Source organism: Pristis pectinata, chromosome 7, assembly GCF_009764475.1.
Source record: "Pristis pectinata isolate sPriPec2 chromosome 7, sPriPec2.1.pri, whole genome shotgun sequence".
NCBI lineage: Eukaryota > Metazoa > Chordata > Chondrichthyes > Rhinopristiformes > Pristidae > Pristis > Pristis pectinata.
Window position 1 is genome coordinate 33,322,129 of NC_067411.1, and position 16,497 is coordinate 33,338,625.

General features: G+C 41.0%; 1 protein-coding gene across 1 annotated transcript in view; it reads right to left on the reverse strand.

Moving 5' to 3' along the window:
* The window catches only part of LOC127572951 (receptor-type tyrosine-protein phosphatase delta-like), a 511,608-nt gene that overhangs the window by 71,192 nt on the left and 423,919 nt on the right, over window positions 1-16,497 (reverse strand). The window contains 4 exon segments of the mRNA XM_052020675.1: window positions 7,451-7,548; window positions 8,059-8,100; window positions 11,606-11,718; window positions 14,993-15,153. Coding sequence (XP_051876635.1) covers window positions 7,451-7,548; window positions 8,059-8,100; window positions 11,606-11,718; window positions 14,993-15,153 — 414 coding nt within the window.

Below are 16,497 nucleotides of genomic sequence, written 5' to 3' on the forward strand. Positions count from 1 at the left end.
ACCGGTTGCTCATAGATGCAACCACAAGGAAGGCATGCCAGCATCTCTGGTTTCTTTGAAGGTTAAAGAGGTTTGGCATGCCACTGAACATTCTAACAAATTTCGACAAATGTGCTTTTGAAAGTATCCTGAATGGTTGCATCATGGTCTGGTACGGTAATTAGAATGCACAGGAACATAAGAAGCTGCAAAAGGTAGTGGACTCAGCCCAATACATCACAGACACATCCATCCCCATCATCAGTAGTATCTACAGGAGGTGCTGCCTCAAGAAGGCAACATTTATCATCAAAGCTCCCCACCATCTGGGCCATGCCATCTTCTCACAGCTACCATCAGGCAGGAGGTACAAAAGTCTGAAGTGCCACACCACCAGGTTCAAGAACAGCTACTTCCCTTCAACTATTTGGTGGTTCTTGAGCCAACCTGCACATCCCTAATCACTACCTCAGTATAGCAATACGGTGACCACTTTGCACAAAAATGGACTTTGTTTTTTTTTCTAATTGTGTTCTTTCTTGTGTAATTTTGTATAATTTATATTTAATTTATGTTTTCCTTGTGAATGTTGTGCCTCTAATGCCACATGGCTGTGATGCTGCTGCAAGTAAGTTTTTCACTGCACCTGTGCATACATGTACTTGTGCATATGACAATAAACTCGAATTGATTTCAGTGCCAAGTCTATTAACTGAGTTTTCACTCAGCATCCTCTGTTTAACACTAAACACATGCATCTCCAATTTCAACACAACTTAAAGCACCTTATTCCTTAACCATCAGAAACTTACCAATGTCATCAGTGTATTGGCTGTCTGAGGAACACTGTGTCTGGGCTGCACACTGGTGCAGCTAATAGAGCCACTATCTCATAGTGCTAGAGACCGGGTGCAATCCTGACCTCAGGTACTGTCTGTGTGGAGTTTGCACATGCTCCTTGTGACTGTATGGGTTTCCTTGGGTGCTCAGGTTTCCTCCGGGTGCTCTGGTTTCCTCCCACATCCTAAAGATGTGTGGGCTGGTAGGTTAACTGGCAGCTATAAATTGCCCTTAGTCATAGAGTCAAACAGGACCTTCGGCCCAACTGGTCCATGATGACCAAGATGCCCATCCATGCTCGTCCCATTTGCCTGCATTTGGCCCATAACCTTCTAAACTTTCCTATCCATGTACCTGTCCATTTGTTTTTTTTAAAGTTGTTATTGTACCTGCCTCAACTCCTTCCTCTGGCAGCTCATTCCACATACAGACCACCCTCTATGTAAAGAAGTCTATAAGTGAGTGGTGGAATCTGGGGGGAGTTGATGAGAATGTAGGATTGGTGTAAATGGGTGGTTGATGGTCAATGTGGACTTGATGGGCCAAAGGACCTGTTTCTGTGCTGTATTTCTCTGTGAATCCAAGACATTTGAAGATCAAGACCTCAAGTCCAGCATAAAGCTTATGATGTACTGGACACTAGTGATCCTTACACTTCTGTTTGCTTCAGAAGCATGGATTACCAAGCGGCCTGATGCAATGGAGATATACCACCAACAGGTATCTCCACAAAACCCTCCAAAACCATTGGCAAGATGGAGGTATCAACGTTAGCATCCACTCCAAGGCCACATCAAGATTCTAATCACACTCTGTACGCTGCATTGTCCACATGGCCAACATGAGACTTGTGAAACACGCACTTTATTTCAAGCTTTGTCACTACAAGGGATCAGCAGGTAGGTAAAGTGAGACACATGAGAATCCTTGGTCCATGAATGCTTAAAATGGAGTAGGAGCATTCACGATCGCACTGAGAACCCTGAGTCCATGTGTTGGAGGCACACACAATCCTGGTGTAAATGGTGGAAGGAGCACACCAGTTCCCAAACTGCCCACTCACCTATCCCATCACCATCTCCTCCCCACCCGTGAGAGAGTCTGCAGGACCCTCATCAAACATGGAACAGTACAGCACAGGAACAGGCCCTTCAGCCCATGATCTTGTGCCGAACTAATTAAATTAATAATTAATCCATAACTGGACTAGTCCCTTCTGCCTACACAAGGTTCATATCCCTCCAATGTCTGCATATTCATGTGCCTATCTAAGAGCCTCTTAAATGCCTCCACTACCACCCCTGGCACTACATTCCAGGCACCCACCATACTCTGTGTAAAAAAACTTGCCCCGCACACCTCCTTTGAACTTACTCCCTCTCACCTTAAACGCATGCCCTCTGGTATTAGACATTTCAATTCGGGAACAAGATATCGGCTGTCCATCTATGCCTCTCATAATTATATAAACTTCTATCAGGTCTTCCCTCAGGCTGTGCTGCTCCAGTTTGTCCAACCTCTCCTCATAGCATGTGCCCTCTAATCCAGGCAGCATCCTGGTAAATCTCTTCTGCACCCTCCCCAAACCCTGCATATCCTTTCCAATATGTAACTTATGGAATTGTATGTCCTTGCACTGTACTGCTGCCGCAATAAATGTCATGTTATGTTCGTCAATGATAACAAATCTGAATCTGATTTTGTCATTACATGTGGAAGAGCAGGAAGAATTGCAAGCTGATTATGAGACAATGGAGAATAAGGATGAAAGGTATTGTGCTGGGATTTTTGTTTGGTTGTGTTGTCATTTTTTCAGTCCAATTCAGCAAAAGTTGGTCAAACCATTACAAAAAGAAAGCAAGGAATTTCAGAAGCAGGTTGTATTTCTGGATAAGTGGTTAATGTCAACGAAAATATAATAAGTGGAGGAGATAAATATTTGTCAGAGAAATCTTGGAAATGATCTAAAGGGGTAGATAAATTGTGGAATCTTGAGGTACAGGAATACAGATTGCTGGAATTAGCTTTTAAGTTAATAAGGCCATAAAAGAGGGAACAGTACCATGGGATTCAGTAATGTTTACCGTTTAATTACTTCTAGCCAGCAGCTCTACTTCTTTAGGAACTTGAGGAGATTCGGTATGTCACCAAAGACTCCAACAAATTTCTATAGATGTACAGTGGAGAGCATTTTAATTGGTTACATCACAGCCTGGTATGGGGTCTCCAATGCACACAAGAGGCTACAGAGGGTTGGAGGCTCAGCCAACTCCATTCCAGGCACAAGAGCTCTATAAAACTCTGGTCAGACTACACTTGGAGTATTGTGTTCAGTTCCGGTCACCTCATTTCAGGAAGGATGTGGAAGCTTTAGAGATAGTGCAGAGGAGATTTACCAGGATGCTGCCTGGATTGGAGAGCATGTCTTATAGGTTAAGCGAGCTAGGGCTTTTCTCCTTGGATCCAAGGAGGAAGAGAGATGACCTGATAGAGGTGTACAAGATGATAAGAGGCATAGATCAAGTGGACAGTCAGATACATTTTCTTGGGGCGAAAATGGTTCACATGGGGGAGCATAATTTTAAGGTGATCGGAGGAAGGTTTTGGGGGGATGTCAGAAGCAAGTTTTTCACAGAGAGTGGTAGGTGTGTGGAACGCACTGCCGGCAGAGGTGGTGGAGGCCGATACATTAGGAACATTGAAGAGACTCTTAGGTAGCCACAAATGATAGAAAAATGGAGGGCTATGTGGGAGGGAAGGGTTAGATGGATCTTTGAGCAGGATAAAGTGTCAGCACAACATCATGGGCTGAAGGGCCTGTACTGTGCTATAATGTTCTATATAACCCTCCCCACTATCGAGGACATCTTCAAGAGGTGGTGCCTCAAGAAAGCGGCATCTGTCACGAAGGACCCTCACCACTTGGGACACGTGGTCTTCTTGTTACTACCATCAGGGAGGAGGTACAGGGGCCTGAAGGCTCACACTCAATGATTCAGAAACAGCTTCTTCCCCTCTGCCATCTGATTTCTGAACTGTCCATGAACCCATGAACACTACCTTGTTATTCCTTTTTTTGCACTATTTATTTATTTTTGGTAATTTATAGTAATTCTATGCCTTTGCACTGTACTGCTGCCACAAAACAACAAATTTTACATCATCTAGGTCAGTGATAATAAATCTGATTTTGATTTTCGTCTTCCACATAATCATGGATAATATTTCTCCCTCCTTTCAGTGACACTTTCTATCCAGTACCTCTGATGTCCCTGGATAACAATGGCAATCCTTCAGAACACTGGCTGTACTGCTCAGGGCTTCCTGTGTTGCCCATTTTAAACTTGCATTTCCCAGCTACATCGATGGTGCTTTTGAACCTGAAGATGAATGGGTTTGAATTTCAAATAAATGGAAAAGATGGATTTTTGAAGGAAAATTAAAACCAGAAAATACTTCAAATGCTGTATATGCACAGCAGTTGGGCCAACATCTGTTAACCTGCTGGCTTTACAGATGTTCACTGCACACCTCTAGCATGCTGTGAATTTAAGATTCAGAGCTTACTTTGGCTGCCATCCCAGAAGCACACATATATTTCTATGCTTAATCTTCCTTTTCTCCCCCTTCTTTTCTCTTTAATTTTATGGAACTCACTTCACTGTCATCAAGTCTCCTTTCATTCCATCCTTCTCAGGTACTCTGCACTCCTGTATCCCTACAGGAATCCTGACCTTCTTCATCTGCTTCCTTCATCCCGTGAACAAATTCACCCTCCTCTGTAATCCAATAGCAAAGCACTGCAAATGATGGAGATCTGAAACAAAATGCTGGAGATACTCAGCAGGTCAGGTCAGCAAAGGAGGGAAACAGTGTGAATAATTTTGGTCAATCCTTGGTTTACAAGTGCTCTTTGTGCAACAAAGTGATCAAAGGACTTTGATTTTTTGTTCTAATTGAGTTCTTTGGAACAAACAAAAACAGATAAAGTCCTTTGATCATTTTGCACTAAAATGGACATTGTAATTTTTTTGTTCTAATTGTGTTCTTTCCTGTAAAAATTGTGTATAGTTTATATTTTTTTCTTGTGAATGCTGCTTATATGATGCTATGTGCCTGTGATGCTGCTGCAAGTAAGTTTTTCATGCACCTGTGCATACATGTACTTGTGCACATGACAATAAACTCGACTTTGACTTTGCGGACCTCGAGTGTTTTTGAGGATTTGAAGTTCAGTGCAGGTGTTGGTTGCCCTCTCAGAACCTGACCAGATTCTTATGAAAGGGCATTAACTTGAAGCACTAATTCTATTTCTCTCCATCACTATTATTTGACACGCTGAGTATTTCCACCTTCTTCTGTTTTTACTACAATTTTCTCTGCATCTCTTTTGGCCCTTCAAGGCATTTGTTTGCAACTTCCTCAGAAGCAGCTGTTCCATTTTGTACACTTATTGACATACCCCCTATGGCTGCCTGTCAGGGTCTAATCTTCCTCGTACCATCATTCAATTCTTCCTTCCCAATGTTGACAGAGATTACCCTAATGCTGGTCTAGCAGTTCCTACCCTTCTTCCTCTAGAACGCCTGTTCACTTTCTATCATGGCCCATGTCAAGTACAAGTGAATGACTGCATTAACATATCGGCTTTGAGACTGAGGTCTGATGACACTTTTGCTCAGATGAAGTCATCTTCTACCATGTGCCCTGCCCAAATTACTTAGCACCAACTCACACCTTGTTCTGTTCCCTGTTCCTCTGGCTTCTCTCCCCTGAACTTCTCACCTTGTTCCATCCCTCCCTCTTTATTTAAAATCCTTCTTTGCTACCATGCTGGTAACAATCATGACAATTTTCTTACCAAAATTTCTTTATCGCTTCCTTCAGTCCACCTCTGCACCGAGGGATACCCTGTTCTCGGTCATTTCAAGCTCCAGCTCAGTTCAATGATCTTCCATTCCCTTGACTTTGTTATTATATGTGGTCTCACTACTCCCATCAGTTTCCACATACTCTCCAAGTCCTGAATGATTGTTAGCTCCATAAATTTCCATCCCAAATTTTGGGAAGACCAAATCCATTGTTTTCAATTTATCTCATGGGTCCTCCTCTCCAACCAACTCCCTGGAAAACATCTGAGATTGCTCTAGACTGGTTGCAACCTTGATATCGTATTTGATCCCTAGATGAGATTTGACCCGCATTGTTGGGCAATTATTTGATACAAGAGCTCAAAATGGTCTGGGACAAGCTATTCTACCTCAACCACACTGCACAACTCAGCTCCTACCTCAGCTCATGTGCTGGTGAAGCTCTTACCTGTACCTCTGATGGCTCTGGTTTTCACCATTACACTATGGAAAATTTCTCATTATCCAATGCCCAGTTAAAAACAATGAAAATCAAAATACAAATGCAAATGCTAGAAATCTGAAATAATAAAAAAAGAAAATGCTAGAAACACTCAGCAGGTCAGGCAGCATCTGTGGAGAGAGAAACAGTTCTGATGACTTGAAATGTTAACTGTTTCTCTTTTCACAGATGCTGACTGGCCTGTGGAATGTTTCCAGCAATTTCTGTTTTTAATCAATAACAATGTTTTGTGTGACCTAACTTGAGCTCTAATTGACCAATGTCCCTGTTCCTGCAAATCTGCATGGTCTCCCAGTGAAGCAATGCCTCTCCCACCTTGATGTTGACCCAGCCTACCTGTATAACGTTTTTCTGCACTGACGCACTCTGAGATCTATATGCTCTTGATTCTGGCCTCTTGCAATTGTCTAGTTTCAACCGCTCACTTGTGGTGACAACGCCAGCCATCCATGGCACTGAACTCTGCAATTCTCCCCACAGTGTCTCTGCCTCATTACCTCCCTTTCCTCCATTGAGATGTTCCTTGAAACCTGCTCTTATGTGGCTTGATGTTAGAACATAGAACATCGAAGAGTACAGCACAGGAACAGGCCCTTCAGCCCATGATGTTGTGCCGAACTAACTAAACTAGCAATTAAACATCTAACTAAACAAATCCCTTCTGCCTAAACAATGCCCATATTCCTCCATTCTCTGTACATTCAGGTGCCTATCTAAACGTCTCTATCGTTTTTGCCTCCACTACCATTCCTGGCACCCACCACACACAGTGTAAAAAAATTTGCCCCACACATCTCCTTTGAATTTATCCCCCTCTTAGCTTAAATGCATGCCCTCTGGTATTAGACATTTTGACCCTGGAAGAAAGATACTTTCTATCTACTCTATCTATGCCTCTCATAATCTTACAAACTTCTATTAGGCCTTTTTTCAGCCTCTGCTGCTCGAGAGAAAAATCCCAAGTTTGTCCAACCTCTCCTCATATCATATGCCCTCTAATCCAGGCAGCATCCTGGTATATCAATTTTGCACCCCCTCCAAAGCCTCCACATCCTTCCTGTAATAAGGTGACCAGAACTGAACGCAATACTCCAGATGTGTCCTTACCAGAGTTGGGTTAAATAACCTCCTTCACTGTCACAAGGTAATTACGAGAGAAATAAAGGATTAACAAAATAATTAAAACAACTCACTCCACTCTGTGCCGTGTTAATACAAACAAGAGAGCTGTCCAAGGTAACAACAGAAAGTGATTCACCTCATACTCTTGTGAGAACTTCAAGTTGTCATTGGCTTTCAACCGTTCAATGTGATCAGCAAGCTCGGAGATTGGGATTGGTGGATGATTGGCCATGCCTGACAAATTGGACAAGAATAAAACGTGTGTTATAAAAACACTGCTCAATGACACGGCAACACAAGTCTGAAAAGCAACTGTTAGAAGAGCTTGATGTGTAAACTAGTAACCATGTCTGATGTGGAGAGAGGAAACAAAGCAGGCAGTTTGATTACTCAAAGCAAGACATGCTCAGAAGTGAAGAACTCTCAAGGCAATTAACAGTCACCGATCATGCTTTGAAAGTACACTAAGGTACACTTTCCTACAGTGAGAAGGAATAAGTCTGGGCTGCGGGTTGGCAAGGTTAGCTTTGTAGAAAAGATGGAAGGTTAGCCCTGGCGTTAACTGCTGCTTTGAGTAATGACAGCACTGCCACTTCAAACTTATCTCCCTGCAATGTACGAAATGCCATTTACATTGAGTTAGAATGAAAACTGCAGCAGGTGAACTACACAACAAACAGCCAGAAGCCTGAGAGAAGTAGTTCAGAAGAAAGAAGATGTAAACTAATGTCAGGGGAAACTAACTTGTCGAATGAAGGTTACCATGGTAACTGGAGACACCTGAACCTGTAAAGAAAATAGGCGGGGTATAAATAAAGTTTCTGCTCTTCCACCGAAAATGAGAAGGAAAATTTCACATAAAATACTGTGAAAATAAATCAAATTGGTAGAGGTGCTGATCAAAAATGTTCTTTTTAAATAATAACTGATGAAGAAATTTCATTGCAAATGCTTCCATGTGCTTGGCTTATAAAAATTACTCAGACAGACATTTACATGCAGTTTACTTTGGATGGCAGGCATATTACCAGCATTATTCTGTAAGTAACAAGACACCCACAACTGCAAAGAGCTGGAGGCTCAGAAAGATTCCTACTGATAGCAGATAATGGAGGAAGGTGGGCAGGGGTTGGGGAAAGGACAAACATTACCATTTGATTTATTTTGCACAGCTTGACATCAGTTAAACTACACCTGGCTCTGTGTCAATCCCAGGGTCAAAAGTTCCTGCCCCAGTGTAAATCCCTGGACTGTCCCTGCAGTGCACCACATGCATAAATATCTTTGTCCAGGAGAAGCAAGATTTAGGAGCTCTCCCCCATACCTTGGCAGCTTTCCCTAGGACAGTAAACATTCATCACCAACCTTCCGCAGCCCTTCATTCATTTCTTGTGGAATATAACGTATTAGGAAGGTTACAAAGTATTTCACTGATTTTATGTCAACATCTAGCAGTTGGAGAGAAGTATTCATGGAGTTGTTGAAGCAGCTTCACAAACTGCGCACAGATTTGACAATGTGTATTTGTGTGGAGGGAGAAAGATACCACTAAGCAAAGAAATTGCAACAGCATTTGGCTTAGACTGTGTCCTCAAAAAGTAGAACAGAGACAAAGAAAAGTAATTCTCCTCGAGCTGTTTGTGGAGGGTTATCATGATTGACTAGCAGTGTAGCTGGGGAGGGAGGCAGGGCAGAACTTGTCAAAGAGGTGTAAAGGGATTGAGTAATTGATCTAGGCTGTAAAAGCAAAAGCCAGTTGGTAATGGTAAACACAGGTTAGCAACAGCTGCACAGGTCAAAGTTGCAGCTCTGAAAATACTCAGTCCCTGCAATATCAGGTGCGGAAGATATTTAAAGTAATGGAGGTCTCTGTTCTGTCAGCTTTACCACCAAATCTCCAAATGTTTATTGTACTTGGCTTCCTTTTTCACCAATTTTTGAGTTCACAAAGTGGACATGTTACTTTTAAGTCCTGACATTGAATTGCAGAAATCTGCCCTCCCAATTGTAAACTGGGTTGGGAGCAAGAATCAAAAAGAAAAGATTTCCCAAAGGAAATCAATATTTATGTTTCTGCTCCTCTATCAAAGAAAAAAAAGCATCCCCAATTCCTGTTAAATTGGGAATCTGAGGTCGCCTGAGGGTATTACAAACAAGCTGGTTAGTGGTTAGTTTGTTGAACCTGACACTGACCATGCATCACAAGCAAGCAGCAGACACCATGCAAAACATCAGGACTGCAAAAAAGAATTATTATTCCTTTACTCCTTCATTGAAAGGCATTTGCAGTTTGAATTGTCAGGCTATTGCCAGGTGGAATATCTTTCCTTTGGGAAAAGGGAGGGATGGGAAAAGGAAGATCTGTCTCCATCAAAGTAACAGACACAAATGAAGCAAGATAAAACACTGTGTCCGAAGCAGCATCATCAGTGCTAGTCTCAGGAATAACACAGCGAACACTGAGTATAATGTTAACCCTGAAATTACACCAAAGGAAAATCAGGACAAGAAAACTTAATGCACTTGCAGTAAATTCCTTTTGCCATCATTTTAATAGCAATGTTAACTCATTTGTAATAAATGTGCTGCTACCTTTGTTAAGAAGTAGAAAAAGTAGTGTAAGACAACCAAGTTATTCTTCTGTATGGTATTTTTGTAAATCTGAATTTTGATCACTGAAGCTTTCACTATACTATTAAAGCTTGAAGTACCCATGGGTTACTGCTGGTAATAAAATAAGATTAATTGGAAAGTGTAGGCTGATATATCTGAACATAAATCTCGAAAAGAAGCCTTGTAGTATCCCTCAATAACTTTCCCTTTTCCTCCCATTCCCCGTGGACAACTAATGTTGAATTATGTCTGCCTTGCACATTCCAGAAACTTGGCAGACTGTTCCTTACAATACTTTCTCAATAGAAAGAGATTCACTTGCAAACTGTCAGTTGGACCTGGATTTAACCCAGGGGTCAAAGAGCACCATTTCCATTCACTTTAATGCTCACTTCTTGCCAGAAGGTCAGTTTCTACCAAACACAACTTTTCCTTTTAGTTTTTTTTGTTTTAAGGACCTTTCATGTAAGGAGCTATTGATAGTTAATTATGTTTGCTAATTGTATAAATTCAATTTTTCAGACTGAAAGTGAAGATCACTTGAAGTGGGCCTTGTGAGAATTACTAAGATCATGTTCAAAACAGGTTACTTGGCTTTATCTCCAGTGCTTAACATCTGAGTAAAACATAGCCTGTTTACTGGTGTGATGCATAATGAATGTATATGATCTATAATGTGTGTGGGAAACAATCAATTTAGTATTGTGGATTGTAAGTGTCTTATGATATTGGTTTAGTGTAGGCATCTTCAAAAGGAACACTGCATTAAACTACAAGCTCTGATCAATGGTGGAACAACCCCTTTGTTCAAACCTTTTCACAGATCAAATGAAAAACACCTTTTTTTGCCTTAAACAACTGCTTAATTGCTACTGACAGTCTTTTTTTAATTAATTCAGTCACATTTTAGCTGATGTTTTATTTCAATTCCATGTTGAATTATTTATTTTGGGGTCTGGGCAACTGCATTGCAGACTCGTCCATGATGCCTAATGCAACATTCAGTCTCAGCTTTGAGGACACTTGACTTCTCGAAACTCACTGCAGTCTTGCCCTATCTGACTGTCAACCTTTTGCAAGGTTCACATCCAGATCAGACAATAGAAAAAAGGGACAGATATATTACTCCATCACACTATTTTCTTATTCATCCTCACTGTTCCTTTGCAGAATCAAGTCACAACAGATAACAATATTTTAATTAAAAATAAACTATATGGAAAATATTGGGAACAAAGTCCAGAAATGCATTACATTAGATTAAAAACGCTGCCTTCTTGCAAGTATGATAACTGGCAAAAGAAGTCCCAAGCATTTTACAGACTGCTTATTTCCCAGGACTGTGAGATCTTAAAAAAATTCTTCATTAAAGATGTATCACTGACAGGAGGCAGAGACTTGGTGCAGTATAGGTTAATTACAGAAGGGTATGCCAACATCATATAAGAGGTAAAAATAATTTGCTTGTGATCTGTTTTTTCTCATTAGAAGTTCTTCACTAACATACTAAACACAACACGTGATATTGAACAAGTGTAGAGAAAAGTCAATAGTACAATATACAGGCACATTTCACAACACCTTCCTGATCCTACTCCCAACCCTTATCCAATCCCACCAAATAAACAAAGTCGACACAAACCTGGCACACTTGGACTAAAGCTTCTCTACATCTCACCTGGAGTTTGGAAATTGAGTCGTCTTAGTTCAACTGGGTCTGTGGGGTGATGGGAAGGTAATTCTTTGCTGTTGGGAATACTACTTTTTCTTGAGTCAGACTCTGTCCTTTTCCTACAAGAAGAACATTGTTGTTAGTAACTATAGAGACAAACTGAACCCCTTGCAGTTAAGTGAGCAGAGGCAGCAGATCTGTCCATGAGTGCCACCCAAAGCTCTCAGAGATGTTGCCTCCGAGTCGGTTGGTGTGAGTTCATTTGTCACCCCAGAGCATTGGAGTGTCATCTTTTGGGTGAGACTTTAATTACAGGCCTCATCACCTCTCCAAGCCAAGAGATACAATTATCACAGAATGCATTATTTCAAAGTCGGGGTATCAGGCTTATTTCAAAGGCAGGATATCGGGTCAATATTTACTCCCCCAATCAACATCGCAAAAGCAGACCACCTGCTCATTATCACACTGATTATTCCAGGGGTTTGCTGCTTAAAAATTGACTGGGACGTTTCCCATATTGGTAATAATTCAAAAATACTTCATGAACTGTTAAGCTCTTTGGGATGAACTGCAGTAGTGAAAGGTGGTATTCAAATGCAAAAATCTTTCTCTTTTGCTTGACTTAATAATTACTGCAGCAGCATTAGATATATGTGTTCTCAGTTTCTTTGGTTTGCTCCATGGGGAATGTCTGCTTCCACATATTAAAGTGTTTTTCTCCATTTTCTCCCTCTATATCAAATGGAGCTTGCGGGCATTTACATTACATACATAGGTATCATTTAAATTCAATTATATTCCCCAGCCACAGTCTACCATCAACTTCCTTCCCACTGGCACAATCATTGAAGCAATACCTTTAAATGTCTCACAAAATCGGAAATGGGCTTTACCTACTCTTTTTATTGGAAACGTGGTTAAAAAAGAACCATTCCCTCAAATATGTAATCACATTTTTTTTTCTTCCCAGATAACTTCATCGCAACTTCTGTTAGATTAATACGGCTGTGAGGGAAAGGACTTGGGGAAAAAAAAATTGCATGCTGCAGAAAATGATAAAAGAGGCAAACTAAAAGTGTTCCGGATGGCAAGTCACATTATCACACTGCAGCTCTGAAACACAAGGTCACGTGGCTCGGATTCTGGAGGCAGTTTATTATAAAGTGCTTGCCTCTGTGAATGATGGAAAATCATTTCACAACAATTTCAGGGATATAACTGAGGTAATATTCGTGGCACAACAACACGCCTACTGTGTCTGATGTCAGTAGGCCATATCGATTCTTATTTTCCACTCAATGCAGATATTTGCCCAGGGGCTGTTTCCTTATGGATTGGGTCATAGTGAATAGGCAGAGTTGATAATTTCTTCTGTGCTTATTTCCAGATTAAAGGCCTTTGATAAGATTATTAATAATGATGATTCCATGCAATGTTTTCAACAGTTCTGTGGGGGGGGGGGGGGGGGGGGGGGGGGGGGGAGAGGTCATTTTTGCTGTTCCTCCGGATTCAGACTCTTTACAACCATGACCCTCCCTTGTACATACAGAGCCCTCCTCCGCTAACACCAGCACCACACCTCTTTCAACAGTTACATCTTTGCTTACCTGTCAGGTTTGCTGTCCAATTGAAAAGCAACAGTGGGGAGAGGGATGGGAACAAAGGTCAGTATGTTAGCTTCCCCTTCAGACAGTGATAGCTATGGCAACACTGCAGATGTCTCACTGGCATGGAACATGTTACTTAACATGCAAATTAGGCACTGACAGTTCATCAGTGCAGTTAATGCTTTCTAATAGCAGTATAATGAAGGACTAAAGGTCAGGCCAAGAAAACAGCAACACGCGTGCTTCAACAGAAATACATTTCAATTCTAATGTCACATTCACTTATGGTCAGACTACACTGAGATGCCACATTTAATTACTGTTCTGTTGGAGGTGGTGATTGTACATTTTGGTATTGTTGAACGTTTACCAATCATCGGTCTCGGAGGAAATTTAATATGTCAAATGAGACTATGCCCACATTTATTCAATGTTTGAAATGCACAGGGAAACAACAAAGCTGATATTGTTAGACTCAGCAACAACCAAGAAACTGTAAAAGCAAAATTGTCTGATCTGCAATGAAACTGACACATGCACAGAAAATAATGATTGCAGAAGCTGGAGGTGGAGACATCTAAGAGCTTTTACTGAGGGCTCCAAACCAGCATGTTTCCATTAAGGGATGAGAGGGCATTTCATTTGACAGTATGTGGCTGGATAATGTGGACTGCTTCCCGAGTAACGGGTCAGCTTTTAGTCAGCGACTGCAGCTTAACAGCAAACTGTACAATTGCCAGTTTTGACAAATCAAACTGCTTGACACAATGTGAATTGCACAAACGGCTCCTCATTTGATGCTTCACCGTAATTTATTTGTGGTAGGGTCAAATAGGCGATTGAATTTGAATTGGCCCCCACGATTAGAGGAAGCACCACTGGGAAACAGGCAATTCTTTGTCTTTGAAGTGGCAATAGCATCTGTTACTTGCTTTCACTGAATTCTTATCTCTGCTCAATCCCTTTTGAAACTAGATGACAACAGAGAACATGGAACATAGAACACTACAGCAAAGGAACAGGCCCTTTGGCTCATGACATTGTGCCGAACTAATTAAACTGGTAATTAAATGCCTAAATAAACTAATTCCTTCTACCTTCACAATGTCCATATCCCTCCATTCTATACACATCCATGTGTCTATCTAAGAGCCTCTTAAATGCCTCTATTGTATTTGCTTCCACCACCACCCCGGCAGCACTTTCCAGGCACCCACCACTCTCTGTGTAAAAAACTTGCCTCGCACATCTCTTTTGAACTTACCTCCTCTCACCTTAAATGCGTGCCCTCTAGTATTAGACATCATGACCCTGGGAAAAAGATACCAGCTATCTATTCTATCTATGTCTCTTATCATCTTATAAACTTCTATCAGGTTTCCCCTCAGCCTTTGCCGTTGCAGAGAAAACAACCCAAGTTTGTCCAATCTCTCCTTCTTGAAACATTGAAACATCTCAAGAGAAACAATTTTTAAAAGCTGTTTCTCAAGTAAAGACTTGTGTTTCTAGTCCCAGCAGCCTGAGCAACAGAGCAGAGAAGCTAGTAGCTCCTTTTGAAGAGATTGTATGATCCTCTCCAATAGCTTCTCTCCAATGTTTCAATTGAGATGTTTCTCTTATTGGTTGTTCCAATGATTGCAAAGTTTTTATTGAACTCATTAAACATGCCAATAGGATAAGAGCCATAAACCCATATGATATGTTGCTTTGTAAGGCTGTCCTTCCCCTCTATCACTACAAAGAAAACACCAGACTATGCCTGAAACAGCTCGAGTTGCTTTACCTCTTATATAGGAGGATTGCAATGACAATGCAAATAATGAACACAACAGCCAAGACAGGGCCAACCACCCATATCAATCCTTCTTCTTCATCTGTAATTGGCTGAGGATCAAGGTCCGCTGATAGCACTGGATCGGAGTAAGGGCTCGTTGCATACATCATCTGGAACAAGAATATCACCAAAGATGAGGAGAAGACAAGGAGGAATAAATTGAACTGAACGTTTGTGCAGGAATTTGCACTGCAAATTTAATCTTGCAAAACTGCCATAACTGTGCACAATCCCCAACCTTTTGTCCACCTGTTACCAGGGATGGAAGGATATGAAAAATGGACATTTATTATTGGGTTGATGTTTCAATATTGTACCTTACACAGCAAATACACTGACATTTCCAATCCAATAGTGCTAAGAAGAGGGTAGCCTTGTCATCCAGTGCTACTGAGAGGACAGGAATGGTGCAGTTAAAATTGAATGTGATTTCCTTCTACTACTCTGATGCAGAGTAATAGTTTAGAAGTCTGTGTATTCTAAAACAAGGTGCTTGTTCTTTATTAGTATGCTACGTGGCAGAGCCAGGTCACCGGCATTCCAGAATGGCGCTGTAGTCAGGATCCACCTCCCTCAGTGAGAAAGAGATCTTCAGCTGGCAACAAAGAAATGGCCCTGGTTCTGGGAGATGTACCAGTATTAGAGAAGCCCATAATGATCAAAATCTCAGAACAGGTAGTGGAAACTGAATAAACCAAACTATTGAGAATCAAAACTGGAAGAAAAAGTTATTATTACAACAAAATAAAACATTTGATTTCGCAAAATATTTTGGAATGACTATAATTAGTTAACAATTCCATTAATGTGTCATGTGGTTACCAGATGTTAGAAGCAGGATCATGAATTTTTTGTGTCCTGCAACTGCTGTGTTTCTAACAAAACATTTTTTAAATCTGCTATCTGATCTCTCTTAACTACTGAACATAAATGAAATATTTCCATCCATTTCATTCCAAAAGCTCTTATTTTTGTTTCACAATATTCCCAAAATGTTACAAAACAGCAAGTAACTGATATGTCACCTATCGTGGGAAGAACCTTCCATCTTTTTAAAAGACATTGAATTCATTAAACACCTCAGCCATTGACACACTCATAACACATGTTGCTCTGCAAGGCTGTCTTTCCCTACTATCACTGCAACAAAATCACTAATAGAGTTGCAGGTTTTAGGACATTGCCCTCGCTTGCACTTTGTGATGCCACAAACTCAAGTTGAGGGAGAATATCAGTTCTTTAACCACTGGGAGCAGCAGACTGAAGAATCTCACCAAAGTAGCAGCAACTAGAAAACTTATAGACTGTACTGGAGCAGCATTGTCAGGTTCAAAGAACTGAAGGGAAGCTATCATGGCTTAGGAGGAGAGCACTTTCAAAGATGAGGAAAGCTCCTGCAGTAAATTATTCTCTCTTTTTCATTCAACCTCCACATCATGAAAGCAAGTACATCA